Here is a 20,390-nt window from a genome sequence, read left to right on the forward strand (position 1 = left end):
GGAGGAGGAGGAGAACAGCTGGACATGGAGCTGGACATGAAGACATCCCATGGACGTGCGAGGGAGGAGAGGGAGGCATGCGCGAAGGAGGGAGAAGAAGTCCAGGCCGGCGCCACGCTCGGCGAACCGGCAGTCATGTCGGCCGGCCCGGCCCCACGTCCGGCCACACTGGCTCCTACGCCGGATGAGCCCGGCGCCCGCTGGCTCCCGCACCGGTGCCATTCGGGCGCAATCCAGGGACCCTGGAACCCCCGTCCGGATCCGGCCCGTCGCCTGGTCCGGTTCTGACTGGCCCGCCCAGACCCTGGCCCGGTCCGATCAGCCCCCACGCTGACCGAGTCCGTGTCAGTCTCGACCAGATCCCGATCTGGGTCGGTTTGTACTCGTTATTTTCGACTTCTGGTCGTACTGAACCCCTATATAAGTGTCCAGGACGCCCCCAAAATAGACATAGACCATGTTTAAGATAAACCCTAGTTCATAGTTGATTGCTACGCAACTCTATTGAATTCTATACACCACTTCGCATCGATCTGGTGTTTTACTACTGAAAATTTGTGTGATCTAATGTTCCATTGGAGATTAGAATATTGCAATTTACCGCTTCGTGGTCGGCGGCTATGTGCGCAAGTGTGTGGAGTTGCGAATATCTTGCAGGGTTGAGAGCTATTTTATTGGCGACAGGAATCAATCGAGAGTCTTCCTCGGCGTCATACAAGTTATCTCCAGTTCATCATCGTGTATCTCCGCTGTGTTCATCGTGAGTTCATCACCATCCACCTCGCTTACTGAGAAGATCGGGGCAACCCCTTATCAGAGGGAGAGTTCGACTGCGCGGCGAATCTGCTCGTCTTCGTGGGCACGGGCATCGTCCTGCAGCTTCTTCTGCGACTCCAACGACTCGACGAGCGCTCGTTACTGATCCGCCACCTCGTCCGTGTTAAGCTTCATGCACTAGCCACTTGAACCAAAAGTCCGAACCGATGGAAATGGCTAGGCAATCCACATATACATTTCAAAACACCCCCACTCGCGTGTGACGGGAGAAGAGAAAGTCAACACGTGAAAGAAGAAGAGCACACCGAAACAGGGCATCAGCGGTGGCTAAAGAGGGGGGCAACAGCAATTTTTAGGCTTAATTGCGAAAACCATGTGAAAGCCAGGATTTGAACTCGAGACTTGGGGCTCTGATACCATGTTAAGCTTCATGCACTAGCCACTTGAACCAAAAGTCCGAACTGATGGAAATGGCTAGGCAATCCACATATACATTTCACAACAGTCCGGATCCGGCCCGTCATCGTCGGACTAGTCGAAGTCGTCGTCGTTCTCCTCCTCCGCCGCCTCCGCCTCGTCGTCCTCCTCCTCCATTTGCGCCACCATAGCCGCCGCCAACGCATCCGCCTCCGCCCCCAAGCCGCCTCTGCTGCCGCCTCCTCCTCCCGCCACTGACGCTCCAGCGCCTCCCACCGCTGCTTCTCAATCGCCTCCCGCCGCTGACGGTTCTGGAGCTCCCGCTCAATGCGCAGGCGCTCCCGCTCTGCACGCCACCGCTCGCCCATCTCCTCCGCCTGCCACCGCCGCGCCTCTTCTGTCGTGGCGGCGTCGAACACCAATATGGTGTCCGCCAGCGCGGCCTCCTCCAACGCTTCATTCTCTGCAGCTTCTGGGTCGACGTCGAACTCCTGTGGTGTTGGAGGTGGTGGAGGTGGTGGTGGAGACGGTGGTGTAGGGAACAGGCCGGTGTCGGCTGATGCGCGTGAAACACACGTCCGTTGGGAACCCCAAGAGGAAGGTGTGATGTGCACAGCGAGTAAGTTTTCCCTCGTAAAGAAACCAAGGTTTATCGAACCAGGAGGAGCCAAGAAGCACGTTGAAGGTTGATGGCGGAGGGATGTAGTGCGGCGCAACACCGATGATTCCGGCGCCAACGTGGAACCTGCACAACACAACCAAAGTACTTTGCCCCAACGTAACAAAGTGAGGTTGTCAATCTCACCGGCTTGTCTGTAACAAAGGATTAACCGTATTGTGTAGAAGATGATTGTTTGCAGAAAACAAGTAAAGAACAATTGCGTAGATTGTATGCGATGTAAAGAATAGGACCGGGGTCCACAGTTCACTAGAGGTGTCTCTCCCATTAGATAAATAGCATGTTGGGTGAACAAATTACAGTCGGGCAATTGACAAATAGAGAGGGCATGACAATGCACATACATGATATGATAAATATTGTGAGATTTAATTGGGCATTACGACAAAGTACATAGACCGCTATCCAGCATGCATCTATGCCTAAAAAGTCCACCTTCAGAGTTATCATCCGAACCCCTTCCGGTATTAAGTTGCAAACAACGGACAATTGCATTAAGTATGGTGCGTAATGTAATCAATAACTACATCCTTGGACATAGCATCAATGTTTTATCCCTAGTGGCAACAAGCACATCCACAACCTTAGAACTTTCGTCACATCGTCCCAGATTTAATGGAGGCATGAACCCACTATCGAGCATAAATACTCCCTCTTGGAGTTAAGAGCAAAAACTTGGCCGGAGCCTCTACTAATAACGGAGAGCATGCAAGATCATAAACAACACATAGGTAATAGATTGATAATTAACATAACATAGTATTCTCTATCCATCGGATCCCGACAAACACAACATATAGCATTACGGATAGATGATCTTGATCATGTTAGACAGCTCACAAGATCCAACAATGAAGCACATAAGGAGAAGACGACCATCTAGCTACTGCTATGGACCCATAGTCCAGGGGTGAACTACTCACTCATCACTCCGAAGGCGATCATGGCGGTGAAGAGTCCTCCGGGAGATGATTCCCCTCTCCGGCAGGGTGCCGGAGGCGATCTCCAAAATCCCCCGAGATGGGATTGGCGGCGGCGGCGTCTCAGTAAGGTTTTTCGTATCGTGGCTCTCGGTACTGGGGGTTTCGCGACGAAGGCTTTAAGTAGGCGGAAGGGCAACGCGGGGGCCACACGAGGGCCCCACACGCTAGGGCCGCGCGGCCAAGACTCGGGCCGCGCCGCCCTAGTGTGGCGGCGCCTCGTGGCCCCACTTCCTTTCCCCCTCGGTCTTCCGGAAGCTTCGTGCAAAAATAGGACCCCGGGCGTTGATTTCGTCCAATTCCGAGAATATTTCCTTTGTAGGCTTTCGAAACCAAAAACGCAGAAAACAAAGAATCGGCTCTTCGGCATCTTGTTAATAGGTTAGTGCCGGAAAATGCATAAATACGACATATAATGTGTATAAAACATGTAGATATCATCAATAATGTGGCATGGAACATAAGAAATTATCGATACGTCGGAGACGTATCATCGGCACGGTTCATCATTGCGTAGGTGGTGTGTATGTGACGAGGGATGTGCTTGCGGCGGAAAAAGGGGTGCCGGCGGCTGTGGTGGCTACCATTGAGCGAGGGAGGCCTTTTATAGACGCTGACGTCGCCATAAGAGGCGGGAAGATAGCGCGGGAAGAGGCTAGAAGCAGCGGGAAGAAAGCGCGAGAACGCGCAGTGGCGTGCGAACGCCGGCGATGCGTGGAGGTTGCGCAGCTCCGCCCCCCCCCCTCGCCATTAAGGCAAAGTTGCGACGGTTCGTTCGTGTGTCACTGACGCGTCAGACCCGCCATTTCTCACCTCGCTTCTCGTTGTGTTCAGCGTGCCCGGAGCGTCCCCGGTGAACCGGGACGAGCTTGGGAGGCCGAACGCCGTATTGGACCTCGTCGGACGGAAAGAGCCTTTAGGACGCGTTGCTGGGAATGAAAAAACGTCTGATACACCCAAAATATATTTGGAGGATGCTTTGGGGTGCGGCTGGAGATGCTCTAATGTTGTGAATGTTGTGAAGGTGTGGGAGTGTCTAGGGGAGGTTTGGCCGATTCCTGATTATAAATCCATCCAGAACAATGGCAATGAACGGTTGTTTGATCTACTGGATACAGTAGCAGCAGAAACGAGAGACATGATCATTATGATATTGTGGAGAATCTGGCAACTGCGGAATGACAAATTAATCCCACCGGCTGAGGTGACACGGAACTTCCTATGTAGTTATTTCGAAACTCTGTTTCAAATCCAACAACGCTTGGTGTCAGAAATTATGAAGGGAAAGGGACCGTGTGTTACTGCTGTCAAGCCTCGAGGGGAAACATCGAGACCGCCATACCCTCTTTGGCCAAAGCCGCAGCAAGGATGGGCCGCCTTATCTGTGTGGATGGCTCTTTTGATGCAGATGGCCGCGCTGGGGCAGGGATGATCTTGAGAGATGATAATGGTGCTATCAATTTCTGAAGGATGCGCTCTAATGGAAGGAATATCTCTTGCTCTGGAATGCTCTGACTTGCCGATTATTGTTCAGACTGACTGTGCTTCGATACTCTCAGTATTGAAGGATCCAGTACGTAATAGATCAAGCTATGACCACGTATTTGATGAGGTGAAGCGTCTGTTGAGTCTTCGAGTTTTTGTCCTCGTGAAAATAGACCGGGAACAAAATAAGGTTGCACATTGTCTAGCAAATTATGGTAGATCGGATGACAGTACCGCTTGTTGGTTATGCCAAATACCCGACTGTGCTTCACAACTTGTTTTAGCTGATTGTAACCTTATTTCTTAGGAATAAAAAACCACCACACGTATGCTATAGATCTTCCAACTGATAAACCGCTATTCGTAGTAGCTAGGAACAAAAATGATGAACTATCATTCTTATTAGAGACCGTTTTAATTAAGTACCCATAGTAGCTATCGGTGAACTGATGAACTGCTATTTGCTTGCTTGTGTATGGTGGCGAGGTGGTATGATAAGATCCACTTGTAGAAATAAGAAGTGACCACAATCGTTGATTGCGTGCAACCAACCAATCACCGGGGCGTTTTTTGCCCTAGTGATGCAAGCTAGGTTGCCAAATGAAGTGAAGAACATAGGCCAGAGCTCGTTTCTAGCCATGCGCGTGGGAAATAAGAAGGGCACGTTGCGGCGTGGACTGACAAACCCTAGCTAGCTACCAACCATGACAGGGAGACATCGGCTCCCAAGCGGCAGAGCCCCATTAGGCGTGCAAGGCGGAGGTGAAGGCGAGGCAAGGCTGGTAGGAGAAGGTCGAGACAGAGCCCGCTTCGACGCCGACATGGTGCAATGAGGAATATAGCCCGCTAGGACGCCGAAATGGCTGCAGCGTTGCAACGCTAGAAGGAGGAGGGTGAGTAGGAGGATAGAGCTTGAAAGATGTGCAAGATCGAGCGTCGACGTGCCACCTTAGCAGCGACGTGTCGTGTGGTAGAGGCGCACATCGACGAGGGCAGCCCCTCCGGGCACGTCCGAGCGGGCAATGGCGAGGAAAAGATGTGTTGTCATAGGGCGCAGGGTGACGAGTAGATACATAATTTAGATTTGAAATCCCTGTAATAAATTATTTCTAAGTTTAAATCTACCTACTATCTTTTTTTTCGCTGACTTACGAGCCTAACATGGATAGCCGGGCAGTCTGGGTGCATCCACGCTGCCGCATTTCAAAACCTAAATTTAGCCAAACAATGCAAACATCCACACCCTCGTGCCCATTTGGATTGGAATGGGCCGGATTTTTGTGTCCTTCTATCCATGCGAACCGAAATGGATAGCCCCGATCGTTTGGGGTCAACGGTGAAGATGCCCTATAACACATTGTATTTGGAAATTTAACCGTAGCGTAATGTGGTGAAAATGAATATACACGTTATTCCGTATTTGTTTTGAGGTAGAATCTACTGAGAACTTTCCCCCCTTCGATGTAATGTGTTTGTCAGCGAGCAACTTTTGGACCATCGGCATGCCCGTCGCCCTCTCCACTCTGTACCTCCATGTACCACACCATGCTGCTACTACAAGAAGCTTTATGGCACCTCGCCTTGGCAGCGTGGTTGCACATTGCACACTTGCTCCAAGTTCCAACACAAGAGCTCGAGCTCAGCTTCAGCTCGGACTCGGAGCACGCCAAGCAAAGTGATGAAGCCTCCGTCGCCAGCCCAATGCCCCAGCTCTCCGTCCCTACCCGCCACAGCTGAGCCTGCCGGAGCGCATTATTCCTCGCCGGACCCACGGCGCTCCTCTTCTGGCCTCGTCGGCACGCCCCCGCGCGTCGCCGGCGATCCTACGGGCACCCACTATTCCTCGCCGGACCCACGCCGTACCTCCGCTGCCACCGCCGGCACTACTCCCCCGCGGGGCGCCAGCGACGACGCGTGCGTCGTCATCAACGACGTCGACGCCTTCGCGCGCACCATCGCCGCCATCCGGTCCAAGCCCCCCGCGGCGGCGACCTCGCCCTCCTCCTCGGACCACCTCGCCTCCGTGCTGTCCCACTACGCGGCAAGGTGGCTCCCGGACGTCGTCGCGTCGTCCCCTTCAGGGCGCTTCCTGCCGCCACCGGAGAGCCCCACCGCCACGTGGCTCAAGAAGCGGCTCCTCCTCGAGTCCCTCGTCGCCGCGCTCCCGCCCGATGACGGCGACGACCGGGACGACGGCATCGCGTGCGACTTCCTCCTCCGCCTGCTCCGCGCGGGGAGCATGGTGGGCGCCGACGCGGCGCTTCTGGGCGACCTCGAGGCCCGCGCGGCGCGGCGGCTCGACCAGGCGTCGCTGGGCGCCGTGATGATCCCGGCGTTCGGCAACGGAGGCGCCGCCGCCGCCCGCGACCACCACCACGGAGCGATGACAACGACGCTGCTGGACGTGCACCTCGTGCTCCGCCTGGTGCGCGGGTTCCTACGGGAGGGCGCCAAGGCGGGTGGTGGCGGCGCGGCGGCCGCCAGGGTGGCGAAGCTGGTGGACGCGTACCTCGCCGAGGCGGCGCTGGAGGCCGGGCTGCGGCCGGCGGAGTTCGAGGAGCTCGCGCGCGCCGTGCCGGCGCACGCACGCGCCGCCGACGACGGGCTGTACCGCGCCGTCGACACCTACCTCAAGGTCAGTACAATGCAATTGCGCTCGGTTAAAGATGGATGTTTACGCTGTGATCGGTTAGTTAATCCCGACCGTACATCGTCATGGGCTCATGGCAGTAGTGCTATCCCATCATGCCGTGGGTTGTGCATGCGTGCAGACTGTTCACGCGTGCCTTTGATCTTTAGAATGATCAGGGAAACTGGAGAATCATTGCCATGCTGATAAAAAGCAGTATTCCAGCATGCAGAACTACAGCGTTACTAAAGATTAGAACAAACCAGTAGAGCCACCAACAATTTGTTGGATGAATAGTACAATTCAGACATTTGCCCGCTTTGCAAATAAGGCAACCATGACCGTACATAAATTTCAAAAGCAAGAAAATATTGAGGCAACAACACAAACATGCCCAACAACAAAGAAAATCACAGATCAGCAGAATCCAACTTCCATTGTGCCCTCCAAACTTCTCCCACCACCACACTTAAAGATCACGGATCAAAGAGTATCAAGGCAGCATTGTCAAGAAGGGATGCGACATCCATGCCGCTATTTCTCAGATAAGCAAGCTAGTCCTAGGGTTTTCCGTGACACTAACAACAGAGCGTTACGCCCTTGAATGAGGAATGGAGATGCCTGCGGACGCCAATAAGCTCGTGAGGCTGCTGCACATAGGTGATGGACGAAGCGGTCGTAATAGGAGGGTTATCACGCCGGCGCAACGACCTTAGAGCTGAGGCCAGAACGAGACCGCAAATCAGCTGCCAGATCTACACCTGCCTGGCCCTAGTCTAACTCGCATGCTCATCGTTAAGGGTGGGGGAACACGGTTTGACTGGTTTAGCAGGTTTCATCTACTTCATTTTTTAAATTAGATAGGAAGTTTTGATTTAGTTTGATTTGGACGGTTTTGATTGTTTGAGTTTGCCCACCTCTACTCATCATTGCTATATTTATAATAAAAAAATTGTATATGGTAATGAGATACTAGCTAGCTTTCAACTATTATAAAATAAAGTATGAAAAAAATTCTTTAAGGTCTTGAAACTCTTTCTTGTACACATTTAGTTTTTGTGATTGTCAATGTCTCAGAAAGATTGAGACCGACAGGTCAAAATTTGGTAACGGGAAATGTGTCGCTGATCGAGATACAAATCATTCTCTTTGGCAAAACGTTACATATCATTCGAGCGTGGCAATCATACAGCGTACGTGCAAGTTTGTGATGCCCCTTTCCACTCACCGTTGGCTTTGTCGATGCGATAGGCCAAAAAGGGCAAGGCAGCTTTTCTGAGCGCACGTGGTTTCATGCATAGGAACTGTGTACGTTGGCCGATGTGATTGTGTTGGACGCATTGCGACGCTGCAGGTAAACAATCCATCGAAGTAAGAGAGGCAGTACACACATGTTTCTGTGCGTTTGACCATGGTAATTCAGCTTGGACCGAATCATTTGCATAGGAGCACTAGAATTCGCGCTCTATTCAGTAGTTATTAGGCCATGTATAGTGCAAGATGTTTAGAGGGGTGTTTAGAGAAATAAAGTTTTTTGCTACGCACATGATTAGGCTCATGCGTATATACAATGGAAAGTGTTTAGGGAGATGTTTAGAAAAATAAATCAAGCTTATTACTAAGTATTAGTGCTTATTTGTACATGAAAGATGCTTAATTTTTTTCAATAAAGAGAATGTATTAATATCGAGAGATACCAATTACACTTAGTCTCCGCAAGAAGAAGATGCTTAGTTAGACACCTGTCTAGTACAAATAAGCACGGGTGTTGTTGGTTTTCTAATTCTTTTGCACAGTAATCTTCTGCAGCATCGAAAGTGTTTAGACAAAATCGGTTTATTTTTCGAAGCATCTCTTTAAGCACCTTCTATTGTACATGCCATAACTAGACACCTCTCATGTACAAATGAGCACCAATATTTAGATACAGTTGGTTATTTTTCTAAGCACTTCTTTATGCACCTTCCATTCCATTATACATGCCCTTAGGAGCATGTGAATTTCGTTGTTGTACTTTTTGTTAAGAGGCAAGGGCTTGTTTGATTTAAAAGAATGCAATAAATATTTTTAGGATTTTCACCCTTAGACCTTTTTCTAAATGCACCGTTTGACTTGTAGGATTGCATTCTTAGAAAATACGATTTTCATCCTTCTGGAATTCCTACAATTCATAATTAGAAAATTCCCACAGAAAATTTTCTTGTAAGTTCAAAATACGATAAAATTCAATTAATCATGACATTCTAATTCTAGAGTTTTTCTGCCCCTCTGTTCCAAGAATCCTGCCAACCAAGCAAGGCGTGAATTTGATCATTCTTGCGATTCATTTGTCCTTTGCACCAGCTGAATCATCAAAGCAAGTGAATAAATGAGACACCAACAACACCGACCCGTTCCCGTGGGATCATTCTCTTCCTTTGTCCTTTGCACGATGGGAGTAAGGTCCAGCAGTTCAAATCTACACCTACATATTTGGATCCATTCCAAATTCACATACTCTAGTCACATCGGAAACTAAAAATGTATTTGGATCCTTCCCAAATTCACGTAGTCCAGTCACGTCAGAAATTAAATAAACTGAAATGTGAGCCTTGTTCTTTTGCCTGCAAGTGACTATGTTTAGTAGCCACATGAGAGTATGTGTAGGTTTTTTTTTCTGAAAGGTGTAGGTATATTTGCATCTACAAACGAAAGAACAGTGATCACGTGAGCTACCTGTTGCATGATCTACAAACGCAAGACAACAAAAACCTACCTGTCCTTGTTTGTTTCCCTCCAAAAAAAAAACTTACATGTCTTGTCCTTGCATATGGAGATCGGACCTGATTGTGTTGTTGGTGGTACACGTACGTTGTGGGCGTGGTGCACGTCGATTCTGATGGCTAACATTTGGGCACCTACGGGAACGACCGTTAACGTTTGTGACACGTATGGCGTGCATGCAGGCGCACCCGCAGGCGAGCAAGGAGGAGCGGCGGTCGCTGTGCCGGGTGATCGACGCGCGCAAGCTGTCGGCGGAGGCGGCGGCGCACGCCGTGCAGAACGACCGCCTGCCGGTGCGTTGCGTGGTCCAGGTGCTCTTCTCGGAGCACGGCAGCAAGCTCAGCCGCCTCGCAGACTGGAGCGGCTCCTTCCGGTCCCTGCAGAGCAGGAGCCCCGCCGCCCTCGACCTCTCTTCCGCGGCCGCCGCCGCCGCCCGGTGCCCCTCCAAGCGAGAGGTCGTCTCGCAGCACCAGGAAATGCGCCGCCTCCGCGAGGACGTCGCCAGGCTCCAGGTCCGTGACCATAATCTTCTGCATACTGCAGCATTAAATCAGTGATCGATCTAGGATCGACGTTGCTGTGCTGACTGCTGACATGTTGATGCGTACGCGCGTGCAGGTGCAGTGCCACGCGCTGCAGGCGCAGGTGGAGCGGCTGGGCTCCGAGAGGCGGCGGCGGGGGCTGTTCAAGTGGGGCGCCTTCCTGTTCGGCGGCGGCATAGGCGCGGACGCGGCGAGGGTGGACGACTCCGACAGCGGCATGGAGAGGACGCCGCTCAGCGGGACCAAGAAGGCCCGCGCCGCCGCTGCCGCCGCGGGGTCGGTGCCGGTGACGGGCACGCCGACGGTGGCCAGGTGGCGCAGGTCGCACTCCTGAAAGCCTGAATGCGTGGGGACCAGACCTGTAGAAAAGGCTACGCATCATGGGTCATCTGGTAAAGCGAAAAATGTAAAATGTGTGTCTGGCTTGGTTTTTTTTTTTTTTTTTGAAGGGGTGTCTGGCTTGGTTTTGCTTTGAGCGGGACTCGTTTTATTTGGTTTGGGGTCTTGACGAATCTACTGTTTGTTTTAACTCGAATCTAGCTGTGGAAGTATGAAATTGCTCGTTCACTCGTTCCACAGCTGAGATGTCGGCGGCTGTATACGGTCTGCCTAAACCGTCTCCGATGCAAAAATCCTAAATTATCAGAGTACCCTAAATTATCCCAAAGTACGACACTGAAATACTGCAACCTGCAACGTATATAGCAGCTGTTCAATTTCCGAATAGTTTGAACAGAGGAGATATGTTGATAGCTGAAAAATCTCATTACTGTCTTGCAAGGCCACCTCCAACACGAAGGAAGGAGTTGACGAAAATCATGCGCAGATTCTTGGTTACAACTTCTACAACTGTAGGTAACCCTGCAAACATGCGCAGCTTCTTCTAACTCTTAACCGAACAGATACCACAAAGCCGATTGATATCTTGATCAGAGTGTTTATAACAGCAGCTACTCCGGAATTATCCATTTCGAGGATAAACCGGCTATCACCCGTAAAGATGAACTCTCAATGCACGCTGCTGCCTCCACTTTTTCAGCTTAACAACATTTCAAGTATAAGTTCTCGGGATACCTAACCACATAGACAATACAAACACACATATACGATGGGTTAGTTCATAAAGCATCATATACAATGGGTTAGTTCGCAAAGCATAATTTACAAAGCTTACCCAACCACACGGTCATATGATTCAAAGTGGCTTCATGTGTTGACCAACTTAAGTTCAATATTCACTTTTAGCCTCGGTCAACCTTGTATCTCCTCATGCTCTATCATAATATTTTGAGGTACACAAAGAACTCTTTATTTGATTGCATGCGCTAAACCTTAGTAGCTTCACTCATGAGACTATCATGACACCGGCTTAGAGCCATATCTTAAATTCTTCTCTTGAAATCAATATCTCAAGATTTTGATTATATAATATTATTCTCTTTAAATCGATAATCTTGATGCCAATACCTAAGGTGTACTACCTCCGTTCTTTTTTAATTGACTCAAATTTAGTACAAGTTTGTACTAAATTCGAGTCAATTAAAAAAGAACGGAGGGAGTATCTTTATCTTCATGGCATCTACACTTGAATTCAACATACGGACTACAAAAATTACCTATGAAATATTCCTTAATATAAACTCAATGAAAACATTAGTCTGTAAGGATTATCATTATTTACCAAAAATACACATAGGGGCAATGTACCCTTACACACGCTCTATCGTACGTGACACCATGACTGAAACATCTTGGTACATGAATATACAACATATCGTTTAATGTCGTGGCAAGGGAGAATGTGCAGCGCAAAATTATTCCGTCGTTTGGTATATCTTTTACGACACCTAAATTAATCATAATCAATCATTTATAATCAAGTGGTCAATTTCGACATCAAGACATCAGTTTTGATTTTGTAATTTCGATTTCATCAAGATGCCAATTTCATAATGTTCCAAGATTACAATGCAAACAAATCTGATAGATTTCTCCACTTATCCTTCTAGATTTCTTATCTAATCATGAGCATCTCGCTATTCTGTGAGATTCTACATGCACAGTACTATGACGGTGGCGGAGACATGGACAACATATAGCACACAGTACTATGACAACGGCAGCGAAATGTTTGGCTTCATCCACACACGGTACTATGACCGACATGGATGGCTTCCTCCATGCACGCCAGATGCCGACCATCATCCGTGCACTGAACACGGATGATGACGTCTAGATGCCCACCATCCCACGTGCACACTTGGATCTGAAAGGTGCAAAAGATAGATTAGACTCAGGACGGAGATGGAAGTGAAATAATGAGATGCAACACGGTTTATACAAGAGATGAAGACCATACTTTAGAACCGGAAATGAAGATAGAGGACTGCGATGCAGAGGCTATGCCAGACCGGGACATAGGACACATTGTTGACAAGCCATCGAAACGTGCTTGACCATTCTCCAGTTTTGGAATAACTTTTAACAATGCTTACAATAGACGTTGTTTGCTAAATGCATTCCTTAATGTAACATGGCATTACCGGGTGTCGGTCTTGCATGCCACCTTGCATGGCATATATGTTCACCGGCATGGTATCAAGCACGGCAAAATTCTATGTGTTGGCCTTGCTTGCCGCCAGGAATGCTTATTCGCCAGCCAAATTTTTTTTTGTAGGCAACTACGACTTGTGTTGTCCAAAACAAGGATGGCTTTTTTTTTGTAGTGTATGAAACCCAATTAAGATAGTTGTATGCTTCCATGACATGATTCCTTTGTGGCCAATGTACTTTATGTTTGCTTAGATATAGTAATTAGAGAAGTGGGTGGAAATCGGTCATGATTATACCTTGGTGGAAACGTATATTTTAATTTGACCGAAGCTACTTGAATTAATGAAATCTTGGGTGGATTGGTAGCGAAGATTTTAGGTTTAGTGACATGGCACGGGGCCTTAGGCCCGACAACATTCATGTGCACTAGTCGGCAATATAGCTTAGTTGGTTGATGAGTGACATGGTAAGAGCCTTGAGCCTAACTTACAGACTCGTGTAATAGTGGAAGGTGGAGCTTAGATCAGATGATTGACGAGTAACATGGTAAGGGCCTTGAGTCTAACTTACTAACATGTGCACATGTGAAACGATGGAGAATAGTTGATTGATGAGTGGCATGGTAGGAGCCTTGGACCTAACTTACTAACATGGGTGTACACTAGTAGAGTTTGAAAGCTAAACAACTTTGGAAGACGGTAGGACAAAACTATAATTGCTTTTCGCAACAAAAAAAAATCCTAAACTCCCCTTAGCAAAATATGCACGTACAAAATAGGTCTTTTATACTTTGGTAGTGATACTTCCCAATACATTCAAAATATTGCCTAGAACATGTAATGTTGTTAGCACCGACGACAAGTGAGTTTATTGTACGGTCATAGGTCTGTACTCAATATGTTTCTCCTATAGCCCTAAATGAGACTCCATATGTTTATTTGCTTTCAGCTGCTGAATTTGATTTGTGTTAAGTTAGCCTTTAGGATACGGAAGTTGTATTCTCATATTTAAATTACTAGATTATCGGTGTAATAGCTTAGGATATTCGTTTCATTCTATTACATCTTTTTAACTTTTTGCTAGTGAGTCGTTCCAGAGACTAACACTGTAAGCACAAAGACCGTACCCTTATCGAGTTTGATTGCTTCACATTACTACCATTCGACAAGTTAAGGTGCACAACTACCACCCCGACCACAACTACAAAGCCACCGATAAGGGTGCTAAAGAAGAATGCCACACAAATACATACACTCCACCATACGTCGCATAGGTAACGTAGGTCAGACCATCGATAAATCCCAAGAAGAGTGATTTCTAGAGCAATGGTTTCGATGGATGCTAGTAGGTCAAACCATCGATAAATCCCAGGAATCAACGAGTGAGTTCTAGAGCAATGGTTTCGATGGATGCTAGTAGGCTCCACAAGGAGAGACCGCCATGGTGTAGGGAGTCTATGACAACCGTTCAATTTATACTCTAAAAGTTACAACAAATTTATTTACCAAACCAGGCGCTACAAATCTCTGTTAAGATATTTTTAGGCTGCGTTGCCATGTTCAAATAGAGAAGAATATTTCCATCAAAATATACATGTGCAAAACGCAATTCATAAACTGTAAAAATATTCATAGAGGCTTGCAAGCTTTCCGACCTTTTTTCTACATTTAAGTTGTTTAATTTCACTCTCTTGTTAAGTGGCAATGTCTCAGGAAGGACAACTTTCGTTTACAATCCCAATGCTATATATTGGAACTATATAACAAAGAAAACAACAATTAACCTTTACCAAACATTTGTGTGGCTAATAAAGAGAACTAAATGATATACAATATTTATTTGGTAATACCACGATATGATCAATATTAATTGTTAAAATGTTAAAAGTTATAAAAGTTAGTATAATCTCTACTACTAAGTTACGGATAGGTGGTGTTGGTAGATCAAAAAACCGAACAAATTTTCGTCCGTCAAAAAAACCGATCTGAGTTTTTATAAGCTTCCGTCGGTCGCCCCTCCGGCCAGCCCCCTCACGATCTGTCGGCGTTTGCAAAGGAAAGCAGTAGGTGTTAGCTTGCAATCCGTTCGTGCTCGACAAAGAAAGGAAACCATCTTTCTACACGCGAAATATAAGAAGAGTAGGACACCAATTCCCAATCAAACTGGCAACCAATGTGAGGCGAGATAAAAGGGGACGGAGAAACTCGCCGACAGCTCCATCTCGATTCCTTTTCCCTACCAGAGAAAGCCCTAGCCGCTACTGTCTCTGTCGCCGGCGGCGCCGTACCTAGAGTCGACAACGACCTCCGCCACCTCACCGAACACGTCCACGCCGAAGGAATCCAATGGATTTGCGCTGACCCGAGAGAATCGAGACTGTTTTCCCGGACTCCGGCGGCCGTCGTTTGCATCGTTTCCATCTTCTCAAAGCAGGTGCGAGCTACCGCATCTTCCACGTCTGCCAACGATGGAACAATGGGTGAAGAAGCCGCTGTGGATTTGACCCAGATTTGAGGAGATTGTGAGAGTAATGTCAAAGAATTAAGAGAATAAAAATGGTAAGTACCGTACTATGGCTTGTCTAAGAAGGACATCATGAGCAGACAGATTGCGAGTAGATTGCCGTACTGGGAGCAATCGACTTCCACTTCCGTTCTCAAATTGATAGCAATATAATCGAGGGACGCGTGCTAGCGACTCGAGTTCTCCGTCGACCGATCTCCATGACCATGGGCAGATGTTTCTTCGAGGCAGGGGCGAGCTCCCTAGGCCACAGTGCTTTGCAACCGCCGCCGTCTACCTGCTGTACGTGTTGCCTCGTGGTCGGTGTCAACATACCATGTACTAGTCTAGGTTACTACCTTCATAGTGGGTAGTAACTTATATGTGGTGTCATGCATTGTGTCATTTATTATGTTGTAGACTCATTTTGCCTTGGGGTGTGTGATGTTATGGTAACATAGCTAGTTACCACCTCACTCTCTTTCTTCATTTATTTGCATGCCATGTCACCAAAATGCCTTGAGATGTGTGATGTTACTAGTTATGTTACTCCCACTATGAGCAGTCTCAAGGCAACGCCGCCCAGTTCAAGTATGTCCCACAGGTGGCTGCTAAGGAAAAGAGTGCACGCGCTGGCCGTCGGGAAGACCTGGGACGCGTTCATCATCAAAACTATATTTAGGAGGAACTAGCACAGTGGCCCTCGCAAGCAGGCGGTCTTTACTCCACTGAAAGTGTTTTCTATAAATTAAAATTTTCATATTATCATGCTACCTGATTGAACATCACTATTTTGATTCCATAGCCCCTATTTATAATACATCGCATATAATATGATAATCATGGGAACATAAATTTGTAGACTAATGATCATTGTGTGATTTATAAAATAAACATATACTCTCTCTGCTCCAAAATAAATTTGTATGTATACTAATAACTTATTGTATGGTCATCAGCACATGTTATTAATGACTCAAAAAACAAAAAATTCCCTAGCTAGCTATTCTATAAGTGGCATTAAACCTACACTCAAAGATAAAAATAGGTCAATATCAACATGGTGTAGCGAACTAATATATCCACTGGAGCAATTACCGGATGTGTTTATGACAAACATGAAGATCAATCAACCACACTTAACTAAGTATAAGATTGATACATGTATCATTGATGTACGTGGTTTGCTTACCATAGAATTTTCTAGCCTTACTTTCTCTTCTTTACTTTAATATAGGGTATGTTCCGTGTATTATAAAGAAATACGATGAAATTTCCTAGAAGGGTGTCGCTCGCAAATGCGATGGCATTATCCTTGTTGTGTCAATACTGTGAAATCAACTCATAATTTTAAAGATATTCACATTACATTATATACGGTTCTGTAGTCTAGGTAAATACAAACACAAATCCTTATTATGATTTCCATTCTACTATTTTAAATTATTTTGTTTATCATCCTTATTATGCCAAAAGTAGAATGAAATCAACTCATAGTTTCAAATATATTCACATTACCTTGTGCATAGTTCTATAGTCCACCTAAATACAAAAATAGTTGTGCCATTATGATTTCTATTGTAAGATTGTAAATTATTTTATTCGAACCACTTTTTTTGAAGCACAACTAAGTAGTCGGAAATATAAAAAAAAATGGTCTGTTGACGGCCACCCTCGGCATACCGTATATTTCGAGGGCCTGTAAAGTGGCTCTAGGCATACACCTACTGCCGCCAGGTTTACGTCGGTGGACGGAACTGCATGCCACATAGCTGGAATCTATGGCGACATCTATGTTTTTGCCGACGGGAAGCTTCAACATAATGGCATGTATGACGGCGGTCATATTTTGTTGATGACTCATCCAATAAACCCCATACATGCCCACCTATATGGTGACAAACCGGTTTTGCCGACAACCATTGTCGAGAGCTTGGCATGTCAGACTGTACACCGACGGCCCCCTACATCATTCCACATGTCTATGATTTAAGTAAAATAAAAATGGTCCGCCGACGACCACCCTCGGCATACCGTATATGTCGAGAGCCTCTAACGTGGTCCTAGGCATACACCTACTGCCGTCAGCTTCCGTCTGTGGATGGAACTGCATGCCACATAGCTGGAATCTATGCTGACAACTGTGATTTTGCCGACGGGAAGCTTCATCATAATGGCATGTATGACGGTGGTCATATTTTGTCGATGGCCCATCCCAGAAACCCCCCTACATGCCCACCTATATGGTGACAAACCGGTTTTACCGACAACTATTTTCGAGCGTTTGGCCTATGAGACTGTACACCATACATGTGTACACCGACGGGGCCCTACATCATGCCACGTGTCTATGGTTTAAGTAAAGCGCGAATCCATTTTTTGTAGCCTCATCGTACGTATGTGGATAACTGGATATTGATCAGATCCATTTTCCGGAAATTCCTGCCGTTGAGATAATAGTTATGTATATTTTGGCCACTCTACATTCCTATTAACATTCGTACTTTTTTACCATCAAATTATAGCCATATAATTAGTTCAAAGTTAAATCATAATTGGAAACCAATTTCAGTATATATTATTATTTTATGTGCAATAAACATAACGTGATGGTTCTTAGAATACTAACAGGAAAGCTAATGGTTCCTTCCATATATAATTAACGTGGGTCTTTCTTTTGTGGGGAACACGTCATGGGTGTACATATAATGCCTCAAGACTACTCCTTTTATTTTTCTTTCCATTGAAAGTTGACACGTGACATATCACATATGTCTATAAAATATATGTTTATGTCGGTTACCTAAAATCTTTATATCTTGTACATTAAAATTATAGATCTAACGGTTAAATTAATTCTGATGATGTGGATCAACGTAGTGTCTCTATTTTAGACCCCTGTATTGTGCTTTTAGTATATAATAGATGGGAACTCTGCCGGATGTGATATGATCAGGGAGAATCTCAGTCTTAGATGAACAAAAAATGTTATACATCATGATCTGACATCGAATGGGGTGGTAACCTTACATGAGACAATTCATGAGATGCATCGTAAAAAGTTGAATGGGGCAATCCTCAAGATCGATTTTGAAAAGCCTATGATAAAGTCAAATGGTTTTTTCTTCAACAGACCCTTAGAATGAAAGGTTTTTCTGAGGATTGGCGTGCTCTAATTAATAACTTTGTTTTTGGTGGGAGTGTTGCCATTAAAGTCAATGATGACATTGGTAAATACTTTCAGACCAGAAAAGGGTTGAGGCAAGGTGATCCACTATCCCCAATGTTATTTAACATTGTGGCGGATATGCTTGCAATTATTATAGAGCGTGCTAAGATTGATGGTCAAATTGAAGGTGTAGTCCCCCACTTAGTGGATGGCGGCTTATCCATCCTTCAGTACGCCGATGACACAATTCTATTTATGGATCATGACTTGGAAAAGGCACGAAATCTGAAATTAATTCTTTCAGCATTTGAGCAGTTGTCCGGTCTTAAGATTAATTTCCATAAGAGTGAATTGTTATGCTTCGGTGAAGCCGTTGATGAAGCCAACTCATATGCTGGAATATTTGGCTGTGGGATTGGTTCTTTTCCAATTAGCTACCTGGGCATTCCGATTCATTATCGGAGACTCACTTTGGCTGAATGGAAAATTGTTGAAGAAAGACTTCAAAAACGCCGTACTAGTTGGAATGGAAAATTACTATCCCTTGGTGGAAGATTAGTTCTCATTAATTCGGTACTCACAAACATGGTACTGTATATGAGTTCTTTCTTCCAATTACCAAAAGGAGTCTTGCATAGATTGGACTATTTCCGATCAAGATTCTTTTGGCAAGGGGATAGTAAGAAGAAAAATACCGGTTAACTAAATGGAGTGTTGTATGTCGTCCAAAAGATCAAGGTGGACTTGGTGTTCACGATCTTGAAGTTAAGAACAGGGATTTGCTCGGTAAATGGCTAGCCAGGTTGTTAACAGAGGATGGGGTATGGCAACAACTTTTGCGGAAAAAGTACGGTGGCTCAAAGGCGATATCTATGGAAACCTGGAGATTCACACTTTTGGGATGGCATAATGGCAACAAAGAAGTACTTTTTCTCATTTGGCTCATTCTCCATTAAGAATGGGGCGGAGATACGTTTCTGGGAGGACATATGGTTGGGAACAACCACTCTTCGTGAACAGTATCCGGCCTTGTACACTATTGTTCTTCACAAAGGGGATACTTTGCAGAAGGTGATGGAATCTTCTCCCCCCTCTATGACGTTCAGGCGTGATCTTGTCGGTCCTCGGCTAGATTCCTGGAATGAACTGCTACAGCGGTTAGGTTCTATCCAGCTGGTTCAGGGGACGGATGAATTTCGTTGGAGTCTCACCAAAAATGGCATATTTTCGGTTAGCTCCATGTACAAAGCTCTATGCCTATCTACACAACCGGTTTTAAATAATAAATACATCTGGAAGATGAAGATACCTCCCAAAACAAAGGTCTTTGCGTGGTATCTTCGTAGAGGTGTGATTCTTACTAAGATAACCTTGTTAAGCGCAACTGTCAAGGCTGTACGAAATGTGTGTTTTGTCACGAGGAAGAGACAATAAAACACCCTTTCTTCGACTGTCGTGTTGCTAGATCCATATGGTCAATCATTCAGATAGGTTCTACCTTATATCCTCCTCGTAGCATTGCAAACATTTTCGGCAATTGGCTTAATGGGGTGAATTCTAGGTACAAAACGATTATCAGAGTGTGAGCGATTGCGGTTGCATGGTCGCTTTGGCTATGTAGGAATGACAAGGTTTTTAATGACAAAAAATCTTCTCTTATGCAGGTCATCTACCGATGTACGGCTTTGCTCCGTTCATGATCGCCACTCCAGCGTTTGGAGGATCGCGACCTCTTTATGGAGGTGTCTACACGATTGGAGAACACGGCCACGGACTTTATTTCCCAACATGGGTGGCTACATAGTAGGAGAATTGAAACCAACGAAGCGTCATAGTAGTTGGCCTTTATCTCTTTTTTATCGCATTTTGATGGCTACTAGACTTCAGAACGGCT

The 20,390-nt window shown here is 46.3% G+C and overlaps 1 protein-coding gene across 1 annotated transcript; it reads left to right on the plus strand.

The window, feature by feature from the left end:
• Positions 1–6,016: 6,016 nt before the first annotated feature.
• On the plus strand, positions 6,017–10,606 carry LOC124647276 (coleoptile phototropism protein 1-like). The gene is made up of 3 exons (XM_047187240.1): positions 6,017–6,973; positions 9,913–10,242; positions 10,349–10,606. The coding sequence occupies exons 1-3, from the start codon at positions 6,017–6,019 to the stop codon at positions 10,604–10,606; spliced, it is 1,545 nt and encodes a 514-aa protein (XP_047043196.1).
• Positions 10,607–20,390: the final 9,784 nt, after the last annotated feature.

Source organism: Lolium rigidum, chromosome 4 (assembly GCF_022539505.1).
Source record: "Lolium rigidum isolate FL_2022 chromosome 4, APGP_CSIRO_Lrig_0.1, whole genome shotgun sequence".
In the NCBI taxonomy this organism is placed as follows: Eukaryota; Viridiplantae; Streptophyta; class Magnoliopsida; order Poales; family Poaceae; genus Lolium; species Lolium rigidum.